Raw genomic sequence first — 26,594 nt, forward strand, 5'->3', positions numbered from 1 at the left:
CATTGCAGAGGAGATTGACAGCCTCTACACTGCATTTCACACTTTGTAGTATAGGGTCAGATTTAGCAGGAACTCTGCTTTATTGCTTTCTAGAACAATGGAAGATTGATTTTTACCACAAAACAAGAACACAACTGGTGCAACTGGCCTATGGGAAAATAGTAGAAGCACTAACGTTGCTAGAGAGGCTGCCAATCAACTCAAACATGGTTTTGTTTGGTCCTTATGATAAAGCCAAGTTGTCGATTTCTGCATTTGGACAATCATACACTTTTTTTTAAAGAATTCAAGGAAGTTATTTAACTGTCATGTTTGCTGTTCTCATACAAAACCAGCATGAACAAACACTGACTGCTGTCACCTCCCCTTTCAGATCTTATTCCTGAACACCCAGCTAGACCGTCACCGTATGAAGATGTCTAAAGTTGCTGAAAGGTACTGCACTAAAAATGCTGCACATCACGAAGAGCATGTCTAATATTTATCTCTTCAATCCACACATCGTGTTGGCTGAGAAAGAGACACCAGCTTCTCATAAAGAGGCTGCCTGCCTGCTTTCACATCTGCTCTGCTCTGTCTGACCATCTCTAATCAGACAAACCAGTGCTCTGCTGACTTCCCTTTTATCAGATCTGTATCAGAGCAGGGGCAGATGGAGGTGAACCTGCGGTGGTTTCAGTCTGACATTTGGAAGCAGAGTTAATACGAAAAGAGCCTGAATTCCACAGCATCTGTGCAGCGACTGTTTGTGTTGATGGATGAACTGGGTTACAGGTTTAGTAGGTTGTGGTTTCTCCCTGGATTTCCCTGCTTCCCCCCATTGGGTTGGCAATGTGGAATCGGGGTCCAAGAGAAAGGCACTGGCCATGGAGCAAAGAAAAATAAGGGCTGCCTTTGTAACAGTATCAACAGTTGGTGGATCCAAATGCACCAGACTAAACTCAAGCGGAGTGAAACAAGGTAAAGTACACAGGAAGTCTGTCCAAAAATCAAGTAAAAAAACATCAAAGATAGGTCTGTTCACCACAAGGAGAAACGGCTGGGATGCTTGACATGGAGGTACAAAGACAAACTGGCACAGAAGAGGGAACACACAAAAACACCAGGGAGGGCAGGATAATGAGGGATAGGTGAAACTAATCAGGGTGGAGGAGACGATCAAACGTGGAGAAAAACACACAGACAGGAAGTAAAACAAGATGTGACTTGTGAGGAGAGTGACTACAAAATAAACCAGGAAACTACAAACAAAACCTAGAACCATGACAGCCTTAACTGACCTTACTTTGTAATGGGGTCCAGCAACCAGATTGGAGGGGGGTTAGAAGATCCACAAAGGCTGTTTGGGCTTATCAAGTAATTTCTTTCTGTAGTCCAAAAACTTTACTTTATCAAAAAAAGGTGAAAAGTGAAATATTACAGCCTGCTGTCTTTGGAAATCCATTCGTTCTAAAGAATATTGTAGAAATGAGAGTCTGTATTTCTATGTTGCTGCGCTAGGAAAATTGCAAGTGAAATACTTAAAAGTTCATTGTGTTGGATTTGGGGGGATATATTGGCAGACAATAAATATCATAAGTTTGTTTTCTTTAGTGTATAATCACCTGAAAATAAGAATCATTGTGTTTTCATTACCTTAGAATGAGCCGTTTATATCGGCAGGGCCAGCCCGTGACATAGGCAGTATAGGTGAATGCTAAGGGCACTGTCATCCATAGAGGGCGCCAAAATGGTGGAAGAAAAAAAAAAATCAAAATGTTTATCTTTTACTTTTTTTTTACTAATACTATTACTAATATTATTTTGAAATATGACATAAGGTCACAACAACATAGCAACATAGCAAAGCCTACTTACTAACAGAGAGGCCCTTTTTTTCTGGGTTCCTGCTGCCCCCCTGCCTCCCCCTCCAACGGTCCTTACACTTTACCTGCTCTCTTGGGGAGATGGGCGAGTTATCGGACATCATGTGAACCCCGAAACACCAAAATGTTATCATGTCAAAGCAACAAAAACTCTCTGGTGCCCACTCAACTACCACTACACTACTGAGAGGAGTGGATGTGGAGATTAACACACCGCCTAGGGCACCAAAACTGTTAGGGCCGCCACTGTTGCACTGCCATGTTTCCACAGTAGCTCAGTGTAGACAAACCAAACACTGGCTCCAAGTAAGGCCATTCATGTTTTCGCATTGGCCCACTATAGTTAGCAGCCCCTCCATAGCGACAGCATTGGAAAAAGACTGATATTTTTAACGTGAAACTGTTGTATGCAGTGTTTTTACCTGTTTATATCACCATGGTTTCTGTTGGAGAGAACGAGACCTCTGTGAATAACCTCCTGAACAATGAACACTGAAGGAATTCTAACCAGGAGAAGTTTCAGCTGGTTGCAATCTGCAGTCCTGACCACTAGATGCCACTAAATCTCCCTAAATCGTAAACACTGTTCCTTTAAAGTACTTGAATCATTAGTCGATTTGCTTTAGAAAGACGTTTTACTGTACTGGCAGATTTTTCATTTGTTCAAATACAATTTCAAGGTAAAGTAAAGACAACAATGGCCCTCATTCATCAACCTCTCTTAAGATAAAGTGTTTTCTTAAAACCCACTTACACAGTTTTCAAGAAGATTCTGACATTCATCAGTGTTTTCTTATCTGGGATTTGTTCTCAGGTCAAAACTCTTCCGCACATTTTGAACTGACATGTTTGTGAAAATTAATGGTTATTGTGTTTTCTTCAAATCTACTGTTGTATAATGTCATATGTTTTATATTAGAATGAAATTTGTACCTATACAAATAGGATCAACTGGCCTGTGCTATCGACTTACAAGGACAATAGGATTCATCATGACAGGAACACAAACTTGAAGCCTCAAAGCAAACACTGTAAGCTTTACAAACATTAGATTTATTGCAGGGATTTTGTTTTGCACTGTGCAGGCATTCTTTGTATTTTGTCCACCTTCTCCATAGTGCAAGAGAGACATGAAGCGTTATTGATGTATATGTGTTTGTATATGTGTTATAGCACCTATTATAGTACCTGTCCCCCACTGTGTGGTAGACACTCTGCTGTGTTTATTTGCCTGACAGTCCCATCCTGTGCTCAGTCAGTCGGGACAGCCATTACCTCCCAGCAGAGCAGAAAAGTGTGATTACTGCTCCGCTGCTCTGCCCCTCTGACCCTTTAACCTCCTGACTCCTCATACGGAGCCGAGTTTAATTGGTGCTCCACAGAGCGAAAAGTTTGAGGCGTTAACCCAAACAGTGCAGGAAACAACATGTCAAACAACATCAGTCATGTTGGGCGATAACATTCAAAACGATTACTTTCATAAAGTTATTTTTTATTCACCTCACGTTAGGAATAATTTGTCAGATATGATCACGTTTTGGGTCGGTGAGCATCTGATATCCCCGTAGGCTGGAATGTTCTCCATCAGTGATCCAGCTTCTCCTCAGGCTCAACAGTATGTACGATGAAGCTCATGTGTATATGTCAAGGTAAAAATATGAATCAGACACATTCAAGCTCAAGTACAGATTCATATAAACAACTTAGGAGTGCAAAAATCCTGATTTAACAGTATCCTTCACTTCCCCAGTAATTAAAAAAAAAAAAAAACTGTTTTCTTACAAGCGTGGCTGACAGTAAGACAGGAGGAAATGCAAGGCACATTTAAGTCTATTAATCATATTGTTAAAGTACATAAACTCTGTATAAACTCTTTAAATTAAACACAAGATGTTATATTACTTATACATGTCAAAAAATCATGTTAAATATTTAGAGCTTTCCCCAGGATTTTTTTTTTTTTTTTTTTTTTCAAATATCCATCTATTGGTATAAATGGTGAATCTGAATGTCACCAGAAAAAATGAACTGGTAAATACTGTTGTAATTTGATTCTCCAATGATACAAAGAGCTTATAATGCATAGAATATTCATCTCAAGAGGTTTTTAAAATATTGTTTTTTGGAGATACTTCAGATGCATTGCTATGAATAAACATTTATGAAAAATAAATATTATAAATATAAATTGTTCAAAATCGAAAGCGTCATTTCCACTAGTACATGATTTCTGCATTAAAGGAAAGGGCCACTATAGAATGAAAATACAGACAGTACTTACTGACCCTCATGCCGACAAGAAGTCCAGTGTAGTTTTTTAATCCACAAAACTCGTTCGGGGTATCAGAGGATAACAGCTAGCCAAAATAACAGCTACACTTGAAATGCACGGAACCTACATTTTGAAAATGTAATAAAACTCTGCTAATGCATTTCAAAAACGTCAGAACAGCTCGTTCTGACATAATTTACTCCACTTTTATAGCATCATTTGTCACAGTTGTCAGTTAGCCTGCCCTGCAGGAGCGAGTTACATAAATTACATCTTTTCAAGTCAATTTTGCATGCCGCGGCTTCAGGGCACTTGGATTACGACGGATGAGTTTTATTACATTTTCAAAATGTGGGTTCCATGCACTTCAAATGTAGCTGTTATTCCGGCTAGCTGTTATCCTCTGATACCCCGAATGACTTTTGTGGATTAAAAAACTACACTGGAGTTCTTGTTGGCATGAGGGCCAGTAAGTACTGTCTGTATTTTCATTCTATAGTGGCCATTTCCTTTAAGATTTTCTATCCATCTGAATAAACAGAAAAAGTAACATGTAATAAAGTATCCTAATCCAAAAACTTTTTTGCTAGTGATTCCTGAGTGCATTTAGAGTAGAAATCCACCATAACAGTATTTTTTCCTGTGTTTGGAACATAAATGTGTTGTGATCGGGTTAAGAGTACAGGCTGTAGTGAGTTCAGCTCAGGCTGCCTCTGTCCATGGTCCTGATTCTCTTCTCGCCTTGAGTTGTTGCATGCTGTGTTCTGGATACATCTGAGAGGACTTAACAAACATTGTCTCTTCTGTTTGGTCTGATCATTACATGCTTGCTCTGGTCTATACTGCCTGACATCCTCGATTTGACTGACTGATTTATTTAAGTTTCTTGGTGGGCTAGTTTGTTAGTTTCTATTGCTAACAGGATGACCTTGGGTGACATTTGATAGTTTACAGGCTCTACAGACCTGATTCATAGTCTTTGGGTGTCTCTATAGCTCCTCAGTAGTAACATAAAGCCCCGCTTACGATATCTTCCTAACAGCTAATAACTCTGACTCAGCTTTATTTACATAGCACCTTTCATACAAACATGCAGCTGAAGTGCTTCAGTAAGAGGTCTGACCAAAGTATCAACATTTATGTTTTATTCAGAGTTCATATTCTTTAGTGCATTATCATGTAAATGAAAGTTCATCATTATTAGTAGTTACACTTTAGTTTAAATATAAAAATAACACTAAAAGAAGAAGGAAACTAAACTATAAGGAATTCCAAAGCTACAGTGATTACTTAAACTTGGTTAAAGGGGAGTAGACAAAATTAGGGACCTGACTCTGGCTCCCTACTGACACCAGCAAAAGAACGTACTAAAAGTAACTTAAATAGTCTCAAACATTATTTATATATATATAGTATTCCCCTGAGACAAAAAATTAAAAGAGGTATTTGTAAGAATGTCCACCTAGTCCAACTTAAGACAATATTTTGCTCTTCTTTTATACAACTTGAAGATGTTTACCATGAACTGGCATTCTCAGGTGATTTATAATCTCATAAGGTTTTTGTTACAAAGCTTGAAAATCCTCAGATGTGTTATAACTGCAGTAAATTACTGTACGCACAGTTTGTTATGGAGGGATGTTATGTGGCCAAGAAGGTGTAGAAAAAAAACACACACTGAAAAAGATTCTTGAGTTATAGTTTATAGTGTGAGCTGGAAAACATTTTCAGAGTCCTTCTGCTGGTGTTGATTCACTTTCTGCTTGGCTACATCTCCCAGTTGTTGTTTATCTCAGACTATCAAAGAGAGGTAGGAGGTTCACATCTGAGCTTATGATCAGAACAGATGCTCCTGCTTAACGATTTGTTTTTTTTCTAATTCACTCATTAACTTCTGAAAGCTTTCAAGTCACAGTTATATCAGGTAAACAGAGGGAATATTGATCTCATTGAACAAATTGTCAGAATATTAAACTTTGTCCGTAAACTTTTGGCCAGTGATTGAATCAGCCTCTCTTGTGCTCTGTCCCCTGTGTTGTGCCTGTGTGTCTGTGTGTCTGTGTGTCAGTCTGATAAGTTACACTGAGCAGTACATGGATTATGACCCGTTTGTGACGGCACAGGAACCGCCCAACCCGTGGACCAGCGACGACCCCTCCCTCTGGGATCTGGAGGCCAGCAGGTACGAAACCAGAAACTATAGCAGTGTTACTGTCACAGCCAGTGAACATTTCCTCTTCTTTTCTTTTTCTTTTTTCAAGCCCTTGCTTGGACCTCACTCATCTTCAATCTCACACACATGTAAAGTTTCGTTGCTGTATTTCACACAGTTGGAAAGTTATTACCTCAACAAAGTCTGTCCACATGGTAGTTTGCTGTCTCTGTAAGTAGCTGTCTGTAAGTCACTCACTCTACAGCAAGAAACAGCCCTTCAAAATAAAAGCCCTGTGTCAATAATTCACTGTACTTGAAAATGTATGTGGTTTTTACAAACTTGACATGTTTTCAAGTCACTTGAGGTCCAATCAGAATGGACCTGCAACCCACTTTTGGACCCAACCCACCAGTTGGGAACCACTGAGTTAAAGTCAGGGTGTATTTCCGGAAAACAAAGTGAGCTCACCAGACTTCTGTGGCCTGTTCCTCATCTCTGCTTGAGGCAAGCACCTCAAGGCTTCGTTAGCTGCCATGAATCTCCAACCACACTGTTCAATTGAGTTGCACTGTGGGTAATGTAGGTGGCAGGTTTTGGCAAGGAGGAAGAAAGTGTGGTATAAAAAAAGATGATATCTCTCCCTCTGCTTCATCAATTGTAATCCTTTTTCACAACAACAACAACAGCACAGCTGTCCATCGTTCTTTTTGAATTACAGCAGATGTGAATGATGAAATTTGCCTGACTTGCGCAATGAATGAACAATGAAAAAAAAGGGAAACTAAATAAGACTTTTAGTGAATTCTTAAAAAAACAGTGCAAAAAATCCTGCCTGTTTAATTCTAAGATTATCTTTTATACAAATCTGAAAAAATAAAACGCTTTATAAATAGCATCTGGAGCTGAGGCACAATAAAAGGGATCAGTGCTGCAGAGTGAGGAGTAATTTGACAGCAGCTCTGAGTGGTATTTACAGGTAATTACTCTGAGTGATTGCCCATTTTTTGCAGTGAAGGAAACTCGGAGGTCATTCTGCTTACTCCATCAATCCCAATCAAATAATCCAACTCCGTTTATGTGTTACAGTCACATATTGGACAATGTCAAATTATCGATCATCCTCTGAAATGTTCGCAGAGATATGGAGGTAATGAACTGAAGCATTGTCTCTCAGAGAGGGCGTTCGCAGCTCCAAAGAAGTTACACTCTGCTCTGCACTCCTGGCCTGCTCTGAATTATGCAGGAATTAATTAGAGAAGACGTATAATCATTGTGCCTAATGTAGTTTAATAATTCAGCTGAATTGATTAATTGCAGAATAGGAGAAAGTGTATTCCCTGCAGAGATTAAAATTGATTGATGATGATGACAGATGGCATAATGCGCAGCTTTCCCGACACTAATCTCACATCAGCATCAGGCCTTTTAGACGACTGATTGCATTTTAGGTTTTAATGTCTTCTTATGGCTTCCTCTGTATTCATGTCAGCCCTCGCGATACCGAGTATTTCTCCACCATCTCCCTGTAATTTAATCTCTCCTAATCTCTGTCTAATCTTGACCTCCCTGCTGAAGCGTCAGGTGGATGTTTCATACTGCCTCCTTCTGTGTCTCCCAGTAAGGAGCCCAGTCAACAGCGGGTGAAGAAGTGGGGTTTCTCTCTGGAGGAGGCCCTGAAGGACCCGGCGGGACAGGAGCTCTTCCTCAAGTTCCTGGAGTCAGAGTTCAGCTCAGAAAACCTGCGGTGAGCACAGGAGATGCTTCAATAATCATCCCCAACCGTCTTATGTCCTGGTGTTTTTTTGCCAGTGAATGAAAACTTTTACATTTGCTGTTGTAAACATGCTGCGCTCCAGGGAGAGAGAAAAATCATGTGGTGCATGCTGGTGGTCCATTTTACATTTCGGTTGTATTTCTAAGGAAAAGTTTCTTCTGCTTTGGACAAAATCATCCTGCCGACATGTGGTTCTGTGTAAATCTGAAGCTGTTCAGCAGCACCTTTTGTGCATCTTCTCTTGTGACATTGTGAGGAGAGTATAACAGTTAGTCAAAAGCTTTCACTGCTCTGAAAATAGCCAGAAAACACAGATTTCTCTTTGGCGTGCCTTTTGTTCCAACCTACCATTTCAACCCACTTGCATGCTGTAAACACAGGAAGAAAAAAAAATCACAAATGAAAGATTTTCCTCACAGAAACACAATATTCCTGAGTAGGAAAAGGATCCTGTCGGGCTGGATTGTTACGCAGACTATCTTTGCACTTGGAAATATAATTACCCTCTGAGTTGTGCTCAGTAAGATATATCCGTAACTGATTTCTTTTAAATGATGTTCTCCCTAAGAACACATTTGCATGGTCGAAAAATTCAATGCAACAGTGGAAAAAAGCGGGTTATGTGAAAAGATCAGATAAAACAAAACTGATGCATGTGGAGAAACTTGGTAGAAAAGACCAAGAGAGAATGTGAAGCTGATGTCACGCTGTGTTTAGTTTTTGGGACAGGGACACCATCCTGAGAGGAACACACTGTGTTCACTGTGGCTGCTACAGTGGTCAAGCGACGGTGTTTGGACAAACTAATCATGATAAACGTCACAGATCTGTTTGAACTGGCAGCCCAAGGCTGGATAATAGACCACAATGCACTGCCTCCACTCACAAAGATATTGTAAACTGGTTTGCACACACTTTGGTGACAGAGATAACAGTGCATATACCTCACAAGATTCCTCCTATGTGTGTGTGTGTGTGTGTGTGTGTGTGTGTGTGTGTGTGTGTAGAATGGAATCCAAATTAAATGACAATTAAATGTAGCTCTTTCACACAATATTAGATTACTTGTGGTGCAAAAAATAAAATTTAAGGTATTGGTTTGACATTTTGGCAGTACACACATACATTCCCAATACAACTCTCATATCTAAAAAGGAAATTGGTGTTTGGTAGATCATTTCTTTGTTGTAACGATGCCTTTTGGCAATATATCTTATACCGTCGTAAAGCCTGTTTATTTTGCTTTGAAATGGTACCACATTTGTAAAGAACATGCATTTGTGGGATGAGCAGCAGAGCTGAGTATGTGGGTTGCACCCTTGAAAAATTTGCCAAATCTTCTCTGCCAATGCCAAACAGCTTTTTTTTAGCTGTTGACTCGTTTGGTGTTTTTTGGTGGATTGGATGATTGAAGTCTGAAGAAACAAGACATATCGGCATCAGTAGTGAGGACTTGTCTTGGATCTCCCTTGCTAAGCTAGCTATGGATTTTGATCGAAAAAAGTCTTGGAGGATGATAGAGAAGTTAACAGTGTGTGGACATACTTGTTTGCTTTTACTGCCAACCCTGCAAAGTTTAATTACCCAACAGTCATATATAGCCCACTGCAGAGTAGCCACCTTGTAGTAAAATGTTAATAAACACTCATTTGCACTTATTGGTAATGTTGATGGGCAAATTTAGACTTTTTGTTACCTTCATTAGAAGGCTCAAATATGTTTTGCGGCTCCAGGCAGATTATTTGAGAGTTTTTTGGCCAAGAATGGCTCTTTTGATAGTAAAGGTTGCTGACCCTTTCTCGAAGGGCCCAGACACAGCAAACCAACATCAAAGGAATAGTGGCAATGAAGGCCAACTGTTGCATTGCCTAACATCACTTTTGTCTTAGCCAAAAAGTTGCACTTGGACATACTCAAAGTCTAAAACCAACGCCCACCTAGTACATATGTTCTGCGCCTGGATGAGAGGAAATAACTCTCTGTACCAACAGGTGGTGGTCGTCTGTATTCATCATTCAAAAAGGGGAGCCAGAAGACTGACAGGATGGATTCAAGATGCTAGTCAGCCAGTTAGCACATAAGCAACACAACCCAATATTGAAAGAACACATGATATTGCTTTGCACTAGTCAGCAGCAACACACAAAATCACAAACCAATGCTGCAGAGGAGTAGCCTGGTGAGACCCTCCCAACATTCTGTTTTGCTGTCTCAGTCAGTCTGGCCCTGCTGCAACCCCAAACACTTTCAGTGGGCGGTAGAACTCACCTTGACAGACAAACTCCTTTAGTCAATCAGCATAACAAAACACCGGATAACTTCTTCATCACCAACGGAGCCAGTTGATAAATTAAGATTTTGCCAAATCCATTCTGAAGAACGATGAAAACACCTCTCCCTTGAGAAACTCCATGAGTGTATAATCTTGTACTTATCGTTTTTTCTGCAGTAAATTCATGCTGTGTTTACTCTTCTTGGGAGCGACAGACGCCATCACTATTCTGCAAGCTGCGGCCTGCATTTTACATCATCAACTGCAACGCAATCCCTGACTCGCTGCTTACCTTGTCAGCTGCGAAGTGGATCCCTGATTGGCTGATTGAATTTTAATTTCTGAAGAGTATTTAGGTTGGCAGTGGGCCCAGACTGATGCAGAGAGCTCACGTCATCAGGTTGGTCCCATCAGGCTAGCAAAAGAAGTCAAAAGTTAAAAATAATCTTACCTAATATAGCAAATTTGTTTCGATCTCACACCCTCTTGACCTTTGTAGTTTGTTTGTTTTCCTCAATCACGTATCTCTTCTTATGGACTAAGCTGATCTGTGATGGGCTCCACACAGATGGGCTCCACTGGCTCTGACGCCAGAGCAGACAATGGCCGACTAGCGCCAGTGGTGCAGGACACATCGTAAAAACAAGGCTGACAGATGCTCACAGAGGCCCGACATTGACTGATGGTGATGGTGTGTCAGTGCCCTAACAGAAAGATACAATACAGTCCCTGCCTGTGTTAGACCTTGTTTGAAATACAGTCTGATGCGCTGATCAATAACACGTACTCCATGACATCTGACATTTCCAGCTTGAATCAGCTGGTACAGTTGTCAAGACGCCATCCATGCACACTGACATGGCACTCCTGATCTCTGATAAACATTAAAAGGAACAAGAGGAAACGACCTTTTGTTTTCTCATGATAACAGCTTGATTATTTCATTATCTCCAGATAACAAAGCTTTTTCTCTCATGATAAAATAATTACCTCTTGATCTTGTAGTTAATGAAGCACAAAGCACTGATCTGCTGATATTCCCACTAATATCCTTAAAGCTAGCTGCTGCTAGTGCCGTACATCTGGGTAGTCATTTTGAAAAACTGCATTGGGGTTTGTTATGATAGTGACATTTGGACCTGTCGTCATCCTTCTGTTCATCCTTTGACCGTCCTCCTCCTTATGTTACAGTTAAAAATCAAATGCTGCTCCTCAGTATGAGATAACCCCCCCCAAACAACACAAACTCACACACACGCATACACATCCAGGCCCCCCAGCACCAAAACCTAGCACACACGTAGCAAATGGCAGGGCTTATCCCTCATGTAACATCGATCAAGGGGGAAGCACCTTGCAGCTGGAAGAGATGACCAGTCTCTCTAAGTGTGTGTGCACTAATGTGAAAGTGTGTCTCACTAAGATTGTCTCCTATTGATTCACAGTACAAATATTAAATTCATCCTTCATTTCCACACACAGATTCATGCACTCACATCGTGTTCAGGCCTTTATGCAGCGGAGCAGCAATAAGCGAGTGTGTCTGTGATGCGAATGTGTGAGATGAGGACGAGTGAGCGTCTTAAAAAGCCAGAGAGAAAGAAGGAGAGACCTGTTAGGAATCACAGTCTGGGAGTGAACTGTGAGAGATAATGGGGAGGTTGCTGATACCTGTGAGCTACACAGGAGAGGAGAGGCGATAACACACATACACACACATGAGCAGGAGAGAGTCGGAGCACACACCCTTATCACCACTCACCTCTTGGCTATCCCACCAGCCTCCTCGCCTCTCTCCCTCCCCTTCTCTCTTATTCCTCTTCTCTGGACATTTAATTGCTTTTGCCTTTATGAAGGAGCTTTTGGAGGAGCGCTACTGTGGGGGAGGGTGACAGTGAGTGAGAAGGAGATAGAGAGGAGCAGACCCCAGAGTGTTTCTCTCTACAGTATATTATTATATCTCTGAAGCAGTCCACAGATCAATATAGATACAAAGTAATATTGGAGGCAGTCAGCCTGTGACTCTCTGCTGCCTCTGGTGTTTAACACAGTTCACGTTCTGCTTCCCTGCATATCTGTCTATTGTGGTATTTAAAATACACAGACTCAGTGGTGTAGTTGAGGGTATACCCACTGGACTTACCCATCCCTCTCAGATTCTGTTCATGAATGTAACATAGATAAAAAACAGTCCACAAGTCAAATCTACAAATAACTCATAATCTTTCAGCTTTGGACTCTTTTATGTTAATATTGGAGAGCAGATATTGGACAAGGTGTGACATAAAGCTATTCAAAAAATGTATTCATATTCTGTTTGTCTGAGACACATTGTTGTTTAATATAAGATTGTACATCGACTCAACTGGTCCAGAGCTTGGTAGGCTATAGCAGTGATATTGATCCTACATGCGACAGGTGTGAACAGTCTTCAGCCACTTTATGTCACATGTTCTGGTCATGTCCGAAACTATTTCAATTCTGGGATTTAATATTTAGGACTTTTTCAATCATTTTTGGACAGTTGGTCGCCCCATCTATGTCCATGGCAGTATTTGGAGTAACTTCTCTATATGTTAACTTCAGTATAGCCCAAGCAGACATTGTTTCTTTCTGCTCACTTCTGGCCAGAAGGCTCATCCTGTGTAAATAGAAGGCTTCTTTACGTCCAACATATGGGCATTGGATCATGATGTATCATTTATAACTGGAGAAAATCTGTTGTTTTAACTCAATCAAACTTAATTTATATAGCACTTTTCATACAAAAAGAATGCAACACAAAGTGTTTCACACAATAAAAACAATAACCCAGAGGCCAGATAAAAACTCAGAATAGAAAACAATTTTAGAGCTGTCAAAAAAAAAAGTTAATAAATAAGTAAGCGGCAGAAAACCCAGTGTATTATCTGAATCTGCTGTGTTACACTGGTATTTACCAGTGTTGAAAAGCCACAGTCAGTTTTCTAAAATGAATGTCTTTATATGTAAAAAGAGGCTATAATGGAGCTTCTTTTTTTCACAGGTTTCACACTTCATGTCTTTGAAGAGTTAACTGTCTTTATACCGCCCGATACAGTTTCAGACTCTCAGAGCTCTCTCTGCCTACTCTGGAGGGGTAATGCATTCACTTGAGAAATAATATTTGCTCTGTTTGTCCTAATTAACAAGATTGTTATCTCAGAATTCTGAGTTTTCATGAAAAAACACTGCTCTTTGTTTTCATGTTTTTACAATTCAATTACACGACAAAGACCAAATACACACACACCACACAAACACAGTACAGTACAAATCCAAAATACAAAGACAGTTCGCCAGGGATTACAGACTAAAATACATCAATATAATATCCTCACATAGGAAATCATATCACCGCTCCATCTTGAGAGGGTTTCTGCCTTCTGCTTAAAAGCTTTCCTATTCATCGTACTGGCTTATCTCTAATATACTAAACAGCTCTTAAACTACATTATATGCATCTTGTTTACATATTCTTTGATGACCATCTAAACCAGTGGTTCCCAACTGGTCCAGCCACAGGCTCCAGATTTCTTCTTAGTCGTTAGTTTAAGGTCCACACAGTTTAATACATTCAGCGTCATACTTGCATATGGCCATGTTGTCGAGCTGGTTTGCTGTCTCTGTCAAGTAGCTGTCCGTTAGTCACTCACTCGACAGCAGGAAACAGCACTTCAAAATAAAAGCTCTGTGCCAGAAATTCACACATTCTTTTAAATCCCAGTCTTAATAAAATGTAACAGTTGAGTTGTATAAAAATCCATCCCACATATAGTGTCTTGAACAGAGAAATTATCAGTAGAGACCAAAACCATTTTTTGCACCAAGCTGTAAACGTGTACTTCTGCTGTAAAGATTGGAATTTTTTACATGGGAGTCTCTGGAGCTAGCCTCGAGTGGCCGTTCAAAGAACTGCACTTTTTGGCACTTGAGTGTTGGCTTCATTTCTCAGCCCTAGGATATGCTGCTTGGCAGCTGTCTGTTTCACAATTTCACATGTGCCAAGAAATTCACACTCGCTTTCTGGGAGCTCTTAAGGAAAGACTGTTTTCAGCAGAAACAATTGAAATGGCCCACTTTACTCTCAGATTTGTGGATAATTCTTCAGAAAAAAATGCTTTTACTCAATCTGAAACTAAGAACCTTTTTCTGTTGTTTGAAAGAGCTTTTCCCTCACAGAAAAGTTACCACTGAGAAATCAATTCTACACATTGTTTTGTATGCAGATCAAGTTGTTTAGACGTTCTTTAAAGATATACTATGCAGGATATTTTCCTGCAGAGACTTTCCCTGTATTTTCTTATTTCCTTGTTATTTTCTGTGTTTGGGATGCTCATGGGCGTGTAGCCCCACAGCACTAAGATGAGGTTGGGGCTTTATAAAAAGGTAGCAACCAGTTGCCAGACCATAAGCAGCACATATCCAAGAGACACAGCTCCTGAAAAAATGTTAATTTAGTGAGAAACTAAGTAAATGTGAAACGAGTAAATCTGGGGTTGGCTTTTACTTTCACTTGGCTGGCGAGCATGTTAAAAACAGCAAATGACAATCCTGCACAGCATACCTTTGAGTCAAGTGATTATCTGAGGTGAATTTTATCTGTATTCCAGGTTCTGGTTGGCGGTGCAGGACCTGAAGAGGATGCCCCAGCAGGAAGTGGCACAGAGGGCGCAGGACATTTGGGCAGAGTTCCTGGCGGAGGGAGCGCCCAGCTCTATCAACCTGGACTCCCACAGCTATGAACGCACGAGCCAGAACCTGAAAGACCCTGGACGATACAGCTATGAGGACGCACAGGTGAGTAAGGACAAGATACAGGGGGAAAGAATAGTTATGCAGAGTACAGTGAGTTCTGGTAAATTTATCCCATCCTTTCTAACAAGTTAATAAAATCAAAGCTAGATTTGGAGATCAGTCATCAAAGCAGTCACACATTCTCATTTCACAGGTCTCCTCTGTAGTGCAATAACAATAATATTGAAGTATTCCTCATTTTGCTGTGCACCCACAGGGACTCTGGTTTTAACATTTTAATGAAACACTTCACAGTAAAATCAAGGACAAAGTGACTAAAATCCCTTTAAGACCTCATTAACTTGCTCACCCACACGCGTAAATAATACCCTTAACTGCCATTTTTAAATTACATTTAAAAGAGAGAGCCAGAAAATAATCAATATACTTAATATGCAATACAGAGTCCCTTTTTTTCTTTTGGTGATGCAAAAGCCAAACCTCCATTTATTCCCACCTGTCAGCTGAAAGGTTAATCCGTCTGTCTGCACTGAAATTCAATAATACACAAATAATACACCTGCTGCCTTTCAATGTACAGAAAGGACTGGCTAAAGATAGATAGAGTGCTTTGTTAACCTTGGACAGAGATTTTATTTATTTACTTTGGTACGGCAGCAAAAAAAATCCCAACAACTATACAATACTAATATATGATATACAACACTTATCAGCATTAACTCAAATAAGTGTGGAACATTCTACTGTACACGTGTGGATATGGTGCAAGCATAAACAGTTGTAGTGCAGTTATGGATCAGACCATTTAAAGGTGTTGAAAGATGCATGTGGCCAGGGGGAAAAGTGTTTCAGTCCTAAGGCCTATATATATATGTGAACTGTTTAAAGTCATCAACTGATAAAAACTGTTACACACACAGAAACCTTTCACACTGGGTTCAGTGCCTATTATTGTTGTATTCACTGTGAAAATTTGCATTACAAGACAAAATGCAAAGACATATTTGTTCCCTTGCTTCTCTCCTTGGCTGTTGCCACTCAGCATATTCATTGCTATTATGCCTCCTGGATAAGCTAACGTTACTTTCTCTTTGTCATCAAAGACGTCAATAAGAACATTATTTCCATAGCCTATATTTCCACTTGTTTTCCTACTGGTAGGGCGATACCACCAAATTTGTTTTCAATCTGATACAGAGTAATACAGGGCAAAAATCATCAATATTAATACTAATACGATACTTTTTATTATTAAAAGTGGCAATTTTTTTAAGCCTATGTAGGGTAATTTACTTAAGTACCAGCTAATGATGATCAACTACTGTCTGAACCCATAACATTAACCAATACCGAATATTCATTTTGACTAAAATATTAATTTTACAAAGCTACTGGGATAAGATCAGGTAAGATTTTAAAAGAGTTGCAGCAGTGTCAAGCATAAATGGAAAGTAAAAGAGTAAAAAGAGTTTTGGGCTAAAGTGAACAGATACATTTTTAGCTTTCTTGTAAAAAATATTTAGTGAGCTAGCTGCAGAACAGCTCTGACCGGCCTGATGTGCTCTCTCCTCTTGGTTCTGGTTAATATCAGTTAAAATTGGTTATAGTAGTCAAGTCGTCTTGAATTAAAGGCATGAATCAGTTTCTCTGCATCTTTTTATTATTTAGAAATGCTCGTACCTTGGCGATGTTTCTGAGGTGGAAAAATTATGTTTTTGTCAGCTTGTTAATGTGGGACTTGAAGCTTGGATCTGAATCAAGGATCACACCAAGACATGTCACCTCGTATTTAGTCCAGGGAGTTAAATTCCCCAGATTATTATGCAGCATTTCTCTTTTTGTTTTCAGGCCGACAAGCCGGATTTCAGTTTTGCCTTCATTTAACTTCCAGAAATTATTGCTCATTTATTGCCAGAAGACAGGTAGTAATGGAGTTTATGGCTTCAGCATGGACCAAGGCAGCTCCTTTGTGCATCTCCAAAACAGAGGTTATGTTTCTCAGACACATAATCTCCAAGACTGACGAAAAACTTCCTCCCTTTAATGTATGTTATGAACCAGTTTAACACACAGTCAGAAAGACCAACCACCTTTTCAAGATGATTGATTAAGATGTCATGGCCAATCATATCAAATGCTGCGCTTAGGTCTACAACTGAGGTCATTGATTATTTACTTACACTGATTATTACTGTTACCTGGATATTCCTCGTCTGAGCCTCTCTGAACAGACTCTGCCAGTGAACTCTGTCTCTGTGTCAGAGGTCTGGATGCTGAGGCATTTCTTTCCTCCTCCCTTGTTTTGGTTGCAGCTCCAAGTTCTCTTTCTCTCATTCATCCATCACTGCTATTATGTGTCTGAATAAACTAGTCAGGCTCAGACATAATTTCCATATTGAACGTACGCAGACAGCTACTGTCGCACGGATGCACACATGATTCCATTCATAGTACAATTGAGGGTCAGCGTCAGTCCCCAGTAGTAAACAGGATGGCTAGGAGGTGGACCTACCCTCCTCCTACTGCCAACATCCGGTGAAAATGCAACTTAGAAAACGATGCTGGGTCTGGAGTAAATTGTTTGAGTGCAGACAACAGAAAACAGTATAGAAGGAAAGAGTACATGCACGCAACATTGTTTGCACAGACAATATTACTCTTGAAATACAAGTAGGTACAACGTAGAGGAGAGAAACTGATCCCTTATCAATCCTATTGACGCTAGGATTGATCTTCTTGAATTTGTTGGAATTGGTGCGCAAAAATTTCAGACAAAAAAATACGGATTTGTTGTGCAAATGCCTTTGGTCCATTCAGTGGAAGTTTTGACTCAGAGGGGACTGGCTGAACAGGGAGTTTGCAGCTGACAGAAGAAATCCTTGTCACAGTGGAGCTGGATCAGTCTCTCACTGAAAGCGCTCCTCTGTTTGACCAAGAGGTCGTTAAAAGGTATTTTTTCATGATGCAACAGTTTGTGCATTGTCTTCTTCTCCACCACCACCTCTAATGGCCTGAGGGTAGTTCCCAGAACAGAGCTGACCTTCCTGATCACATTGTTCAGTTTGTTTTGGCTGCAGGCGCTGATGCCACTCACCCAACGTGATGTAGCAAACAAACAGATGGATAAAAGAACATTAAAGGACCTGAGTCTCCACAGGAAGTAGGGTTTGCTCTGCTAAAGGAGGGACTCTGCACACTTAATGCTCCCTGATCACACTAAGTTTATAGTTCAAAATGTAAAAAGAGATGGCACAGAAGTTGAATACAACAGAGAGAAGGAGGTTACATCCTTTCATCTCAGTTTACACCTCATCCTTTATAACATAATGACCAGATGGCCATCATATTTACAAGGCATTTAACTGTCCTGACCTTCTATTATCATCATTAATATCTCCATCCAACAAACTCTCCATCTGATACCATGAAACAGCACTGAACAACTGGTCTTCAACAAAAGACAGCAGATCATCCATCCACTGAGTGAGAGCATACGGGTCAGCCAGTTTGGTCTCGTTGGTCAGTGTTTACTTACTCAAGTTACACTCACGGTCCCGGAGAGTGAGTGACCTGGCATGGTGCATTTGTAGATTAATTCTGATGCTCTACACTAAAATGAGAGCCCTGTTGGTCAAAGACAGAGTGTTGATATTGCGCACTCTGAGAGTACGGTGCTCTGGACGGTAAATTCAGACAGCGCTCTGAATTTACGAGTGGTCCAGTTTGTGCCAAAGTGCACTCCGGCACTTGGAATGAGTATTTCTGAACACACCTCTGGCATCATCTTCCTCCATTGTTGAAAACAAGCCAACAGAACTTGCTAGCTAGCACTAGCTAAACTAAGCTAGCTACTCCAACTAAGCCCTGCCCACCAAAAAACATCATACTGTTACTACTATACAATCGCCTTTACATAGTCAGCAGCCTGTTAGCTTCGCTTAGCTTTAAGACTGGAAACAGGGGGAAACAGCTGGCCTGGCTCCATCTGAACGTTACACATCCACCTACCAACACCTTTAAAGGTCATTAACCAACATGTAATCCCTGGTTTGTTTAATCTGTACAAAAACTCAAAATTCATATTTACTGCCGGTCTAGTTCTTGCCCAATATGTTGATGATCTAATACTATGGATGCAAAGTGAAAACATTGATATGTATTGTCATCCTGGCACATCTGTGTCACAATTCCAGTCCAAGCACACCTTCTTCCTGTACATTCACACATTACTTTATATCTACCAGTCATTTTCTGTGGAATAGGTTGTCTCAGCTGCTCACATATACTGTAGCCTCCTATAGGCATACCCTCTCATTGAGGTCAGAGTATAGAAGGGAGTATACAGTAACAACAAAGCTCAGATCTTCCACCTCCTCTCACACTGCAGGGAACTACTCTATGTGCAGTTCAGAATGGGTATATCACCCTTTTAATGTATATCTCATCAGGTGATCAGTGTCAGTGCTGCCTCTTCAGAAACTCTATCACATACTGTTGTCTGCCTCATTTGTCTTTCTTACACGCTTCACCAATATCAGCTAATGGGTTTATATTGTGGAGTGATTTCTGGAGAATACGCCTCGCTGGGAGATAGATAAGGTTGTTGGAGAGAAGTGCTGAGGGTTGGGTGGTGTCTGTCAAATGTGTTCTCCTGTTACACGCTTAAAAGGGAAGAGTTAGGAAAAAAAAAAAAAAAAAGATTTCTCCTGTCAGCAAGTTGGCAATTTGCTTCAACCATTTTTCTCCCTCAGTGACTGCCTCGTTTAGTTCAACCTGAATTTGCAAGTTTTGTACATCATTAGCACGGAGCCATTTATATACAAGTCCTGGCAAACATTTAGACCCATGTGTCACCTCTCTCCTTCTCTTTCTGCCTCTTACTCTCTGCCTCCAGGACCACATTTATAAGCTGATGAAAAGTGACAGCTATACACGCTTCCTGCGCTCCAACGTGTACCAGGACCTGCTGATGGCAAGGAAGAAAGTAAGTGTGTGTCTGTTTGTCATCATTGCACAGGTCAGTTCCTGTGTGCACGTTATGTATAAACTAACTATGACTCACCAGCGATGGAAGTACTTACGGGAAAGTGCCAGTACTACACTGTGAAAACACTTCTAAGTAAAAGTCCTGGATTCAAAACCTGAAATAAAAGTATATACATATAATCAGCGTACTTTAAATACCCCTACATGCTTTTACCTCTCCATACGTATCCAACTCCCTCCCTTCATCCCTATACCTCCTCTTGGCCACTCAGACTATTCAGCCAAGGTCTTTTATTCACACCCTGCTCCTTTTGCAAATCCAACAGTGATTCATCATTTTTATTACATTTTGTATGACATAGTGTAGTTTTTATGTGCCATTTTTGTACATAGCGTTGCCAATGCATGAACTGAGGTTTCCTTACCAAGGTTGCTTTGTAAAGGGGTGTCATGAGATTTCCTAAAGTGTTGATTCACCCAAACTGAAAAGAGTAATTCTCACTTACCATACTTAGTGGTATCTAGCTGTGAGGCATGGAAGGTGATTAGAGTTAGAGGTGCTGAGAGAGTGCCACTGGATATGTTAACACACTAAATGCTGCACAGCATTCACACATTTCTGCATGAATTAAATTGCATTTACAAGTTCTAATAACTACTTAAGAATGTAAATTTATGAGTGCAATCTGTGATTTTAGTGAACTGGTCCTTTAATGTGAACAAATGTGTTAAAGTGTGTGAGATGCATGCAGATATATTAGCTTTGAACACTGAAATGTTGAAGCTCTTCCCTTTTCCTTTTTTTTTTCTTGTTGTTGTTTTAATTCTGCAGCCTGAAACAGAGCAGGGGCGACGCACCTCCCTGGAGAAGTTCACTCGCAGTGTGGTGAGTGTCCCGCTGCCTCTGCTTTTAACTCTTTAACTGCATTTATTACAGCACAGAGTTTTGCCACACGCCACTGCTGCATCATATCCCAGCAAAAAATAAAAATAAAAAAATATTACAGGGACTCCATTTTCAGGAGCAAAACTGAATCAATTACAACTACTATATGAAAAATTGACCCCCCCCCCCCCATAACCATGAATTAAGAAGAGGAGATGCAAAATTAAGTGTGCAAAAGGAGGTTTTAGGATATAAAATTCAAGCTAAAGAAGAGGTTTAAGTCATTCCTGTGCTCTTTGCTATCGGCGTTACTCATGTAGCCTCTTTGTGAGTCTTGTTTGCTGTCTGTGTTTGTTTGGGTTTATGAAACAGTGATAGATATTATCTCTTTCAAACCAGCAGCTGGAGTCTTTGGTGTACACAGAACTGCAATCATAACAAACCAAATAATGCATCTCTCCATAGAGGCACTATGACCATGACAGATTAAAGTTGTAATATCACTGGATTTAAAGGGACAGCTCACCCCCAAATCAAAAATAGATATTGTTCCTTTTACCTGTAGTGCTATTTATCAATCTAGATTGTTTTCATGTGAGCTGCAGAGTGTTGGAGATATCAGCTGTAGAGATGTCTGCCTTCTCTCCAATATAATGGAACTACGTAGATGGCACTCGGAAAAAAGTACATTTGAAAAACTCAACAGCAATGTTTCTTTCCAGAAATCATGACCTGGTTACTGAAGATAATCCACAGACCTTGTTGTGAGCAGTTTCATGTAGGAACTATTTTCTTTGTATTGAACTACACCTGCCAACTGTAACAGTGTGTTCACACCGGGCGTGAGTAAAATATTCGCCTCGCTCTACTCGCGCAAGTTTGACCGCTGGAGTATTTGTTTTTACTCGCGTCATTCACGCAAGTCATTCGCGCAAGTAACAGTGTGTTCACACCGCTAGAAAATCAGACAAGTATGCCGGCCGGAAAGCAAGCTACATCGGTTGTGCTAACTGGGGCTAATGCTAGTGCTAACTTTGTTGATAGAAACATACAGCCGATAGTTGGAGTCAATTTTCAAAACTTACCAGGCAGACCGACCTCCTCACTCACTTTGCTCCACGCCAGGTCTTTCTTGGTCCGAAGCTTATAATTTGGGGACGTAACGTCATAAAGCTCAGGGTGGCCACAAACATCTATTATTAGCTTGTCCTCCATTTTTGGAACAACGCGGGGCAGTTGTTGACCATTGAGGTCCACATCCAGATGTGGCAGAGAAGTGTGTGAGGGCTACCTGCGTTCTCCATAACCCAGACACCTGCAGTGAGGGCGAGCATCCCACTTGCCGTCGGTGAAGTGGAGCCTGCATTGAATATTAGCACCAAAATAAATATCCATCTGTCTCCGGTGAGTTTTTGGCGTGTGAAAATCAATAAATGTTCACTGTATCCGGCAAGTCACATGTCGTCTGAATGAATGTTGTTTACTACAACAGCAGCAGCACGTCAGTGACGTCGGTGACGACAGGAAAATATCAACGCTGATAGGCTGCCCCGACACAGCAGCAAGCGAATATTTTGAACTTGTGTGCTGGCACAAATTCGCGTCTATTCGCGTCTTTACATTGACTTTGTGTGTAATCTTATCGCGCGAAAAATTCACCTCGCGCCCGGTGTGAACACACTGTAACACAGTGCAGAAAGAGGCGTGCATCGACTTATGAACAAGAGCCGTCCTCTCTGGCTGAGCTGTAATGTTAGCTAGCTCAGTGGCTGGAGGTGAGCCAGCAGTTTTGAGTAGATGCACGCTTCCTTCTGCATAGTTACACGGTTGACAGGTGTAGTTCTGTATTTTCTGATTATATTCGTTAATATATAGTTTTCTTTTTTGGGTGAACTGTCTCTTTAATCTAATCTACCTAGCTTGTAGTCCACAGTGCTATTTCCTAGTTGCGTCATTCATTTGGGAACTGCCCATTGGTTCGACATCCCATTGTTCCGACCATATTAAACTCATTGTTCCGAAGTCCGTTCCGAAATCATCATGATGCCCTGTGGTTAAGATCTGGTTAGGTTTAGGCACAAAAAACACTTGGTTAGGGTCAGGAAAAGATCATGGTGTGGGTTAAAATGAAAAAGAAAGTGAAAACACATAAGCCATGGGCCTGCTCCGCCTCAAGCCGGTCGCGGCGCACCATACGCCCGCCGCGAGCCGTTCAGCACCGCGGACAGTCGGACTAATGGGATGTCGAACCAATGGGCTGTCGAACCAATGACATGGACCCATTCATTTACTGACAATCATTTGTTGTCTGCTAACCATCCATCACTACTTTGAGCTTCCATACATATTTTGCTGCCTTACTTTTCTTTCACTTCTCCTCCCACTCTGCTCTTTTTGAGTCCTGTGGAAAGCTTTTACCTTGATGGCTGTCACCCTCCCCTCCCCCATCTCTCTTCTTCCTACCAGGGCAAGTCACTGACAGGCAAGCGACTGACGGGCCTCATGCAGTCGTCCTGACAAGGTCCGGATGAAGAGTAGGAAGAACCATGCCCAGAAGAGCTGCTTACTCCCAGGGAGCAGGAGGATAAGGACTCTGGGGTGTTTGGGTGTGGCTGTGAGAGGCGGGTGAGGGCGTCAAACGAGCCCAGACCGCCGGACTGGACCGCCACCACATTTGAAACTCACCTCAGATCAGTTCAAGCGGATTGACAGCATGCAATAAGTCACCAGACCTGACACCAGGACAGTGCTGTCACAGTGTAGAGGATAAACAACGCTACTCTTCTTAGGAGGTTTCTACTCAAAATCCTGCCCCACGCCAGGCTTTGTTGTTTCGCTCTCGTTTTTCTCTACTATCTACACTCATGTTAATATGGTAGCTGAGGACGCTATCGCTTTACTTTCAGTGATATAAACATGGAATGCTTGAATGCAAACGAGACTTAGATTAATGCTGTAGCTAGCTGTTTTATCTCATGTCATTCACTAGGATGATATAAAGGGAAAGAGGGATGAGGAGTAAACATCTGCACTCTTGAGCTGAACTTGTGCTCAATCTTCACACTGATGGTGGTCAGACATCCTGCTTTAACGGTGGCACAGGTGGATTAGTACACTGACTTTTTAGTTAATGAGCTTTTTGATCAATCTGCTGATGTGGGATGACACAAGATTAACGACCTCTGTGTGTACAGTCATGGTTTAACTGGTTACACTGTGCATTTACATCCAAACTAATGCCTGTGTTTTTATGCTTATTAAAACTACAGATGGCAATTTTACCTGTACACACCTTAACCTGCTCTGGTACAATAAAGCAGGTAAAAAGGAAGGTTTTTTTTTTGGTTTTTGTCATGTCACAGTACTGGCAAACTATTCTGTTCTCTATCTATTTGTCAGATTATCTCCCATGATCTTAGAAAACAATCACAGATTATCACTGCCACTGTCTGTTTCTAACAAGCACTTCTTCAAACCCTTGTAACAACTGCTCTGAACAGACAGAGGTGTAATGTTGTCGTCACTAAAAGGTAAGGAGAGGTGTTCGACTTTATATGAGTGGGTTGATATAATATTAGGCTTTATTCTATCTTCTGAACATTCCACTTCAGGCGGCCACAACAAGATTTTAGTGGGCTGATCTCTAACCATTCTTCACCGTATGTAAAGAGGACCATGATAATAAAAGAGGAATGCACAATAAAGTGAGAGGATTTTGCCTGTTATTTCATCATTGTGTCGATTTAATTCCTCCATAATCTGCAGAGAAATTCACCTATACATCACATGAAATGAGGAAATGTCAGTTTCCAGACAAAGCCTGAAGTAATGGAGCTCAACATCAGCTTTTTAACTGTAAATGCAGTTCCATCTAACAAGTACATCTTTTCTTTTTGTGGTCACATACCACCCTCTAGTGGGTCAAGAATGTCAGTGCTGGGAAATGTCTGTCTGCAGGAATCCTGAAGTTAAAATTTCATATCTTTATAAGCAGTTTTAAAGACCTCATCATCACTTTGAGTTCTAACTGGTTACATCAGTGACACATTTTTAATTACAATTACTACACACTGATTGTAAGATACCACAAGTACACAGCCTTAGCTTGTGATAACTCATTGGATCACTGTATGAATGCAACATGACTCATATAGATGGGCTGCGAACAAAGCATAACAAATTGAATTCAGTGACTAACCCAATGCAAGGCTTCACTAGTAAAACTTATGTGAGCGTTGGGGGGGTTGACATCATTTCAATTGGGAGAGACTTAATTGAACGAGATGCTTAAAGACTAATAAAATTAATTTATTTGCAAACTGCACAATAGAAGAGTTGAAGAAAATGAGTCGTCGGTGATTAGATCCCTTTGTGATGTCATATTGTAAACGGGTAGTGATGCTAGGGGTTTTACAGGATTAGCCTCCCAATGGAGTTAGGACAGTGGTGGTGGACAGGTGAGTAGGGTTAGGGTTATAATTTCTTGATAGATGGGATATATGACTTCTGATGGGCTCACTGGAAGGCAAGCAAAGAAGACTGCTTGTGATGAAAACTGGAGATGAAGGGGATGAAGTATAGTAATAGCATATTTATATTATGATGGTATATTGATTAAAATAAATGTACTATTAAGCAAAGTTAAAATGACAGTTCTGATATAAACATCTTGAACATGAGTTAAAACAGTTTTATTGAAAATTAGTTTGTCTAAACGCAATTGTAAAGTCCCCATGTTTTCAAGAGTTATTGAATGAAACCATTGTGTTTTACTGTAAACTGCAAAACAATCAGTATTGAATGTCATAGGCAGTATATCATGAAAAAATTTATAGAAAATGCCATAAAAACAGTTGTTGCTACACTATTGTATGTCTTAAAATGCCACAGTATGACATGTCATAAAAACATCATAGAATAGCATATCAAAAAGTGTAATAGTATAACATATCAAAAAATGTGATCGTATACGATATTAAAAAAAATCGTAGTGTAGCACTTTAAAAAAACAAAAGGAAAGTATGTCATAAAATTGTCATACTTTAGCATGTCAAAATGATGTCATAGTATAGCATGTCATAAATTTCACAGTATAGCATGTCAAAAAAAGTCATAGTAAATTGGACCATGAAATTGACAAAGTACAGTATATCGTACAAAATCATGAAAATATGTCATGGTATAGCATGTAGTCCAAAATCATGAAAAAAAGTCATAGTATAGTATGTCGTCCAAAATCATAAAAAAAAAGTCATAGTATAGTATTTCGTCCAAAATCATTAAAAATGTAATAGTATAGCATGTCGTCGAAAATCATGGAAAAATGTGAAAGTGTAGCATGTCGTCCAAAATCATGAAAAAAAGTCATAGTATAGTGTCTCGTCCAAAATCATTAAAAATGTCACAGTATAGCATGTCGTCCAAAATCATACAAAAAAGTCATAGTATAGTATTTCGTCCAAAATCATTAAAAATGTAATAGTATAGCATGTCGTCAAAAATCATGGAAAAATGTGAAAGTATAGCATGTCGTCCAAATTCATGAAAAAAAGTCATAGTATAGTATGTCATCTAAAATCATGAAAAAATGTCATAGTATAGTATGTCG

At 40.3% G+C, this 26,594-nt stretch overlaps 1 protein-coding gene across 4 annotated transcripts in view; it reads left to right on the forward strand.

The window, feature by feature from the left end:
- Window positions 1–24,685, forward strand: part of rgs6 (regulator of G protein signaling 6) — a 155,715-nt gene extending 131,030 nt beyond the window's left edge. For all 4 annotated transcript variants that reach the window (XM_050057606.1, XM_050057607.1, XM_050057608.1 and 1 more), the window contains exons 12-18: window positions 374–435; window positions 6,206–6,319; window positions 7,911–8,036; window positions 14,970–15,156; window positions 20,009–20,098; window positions 20,933–20,986; window positions 23,453–24,685. In XM_050057606.1, coding sequence (XP_049913563.1) covers window positions 374–435; window positions 6,206–6,319; window positions 7,911–8,036; window positions 14,970–15,156; window positions 20,009–20,098; window positions 20,933–20,986; window positions 23,453–23,503 — 684 coding nt within the window. In that variant the 3' untranslated portion in view covers window positions 23,504–24,685. The remainder of the gene's footprint in view (window positions 1–373; window positions 436–6,205; window positions 6,320–7,910; window positions 8,037–14,969; window positions 15,157–20,008; window positions 20,099–20,932; window positions 20,987–23,452) is intronic.
- Window positions 24,686–26,594: the final 1,909 nt, after the last annotated feature.

The sequence above is a fragment of the Epinephelus moara genome, chromosome 12 (genome assembly GCF_006386435.1).
Source record: "Epinephelus moara isolate mb chromosome 12, YSFRI_EMoa_1.0, whole genome shotgun sequence".
NCBI lineage: Eukaryota > Metazoa > Chordata > Actinopteri > Perciformes > Serranidae > Epinephelus > Epinephelus moara.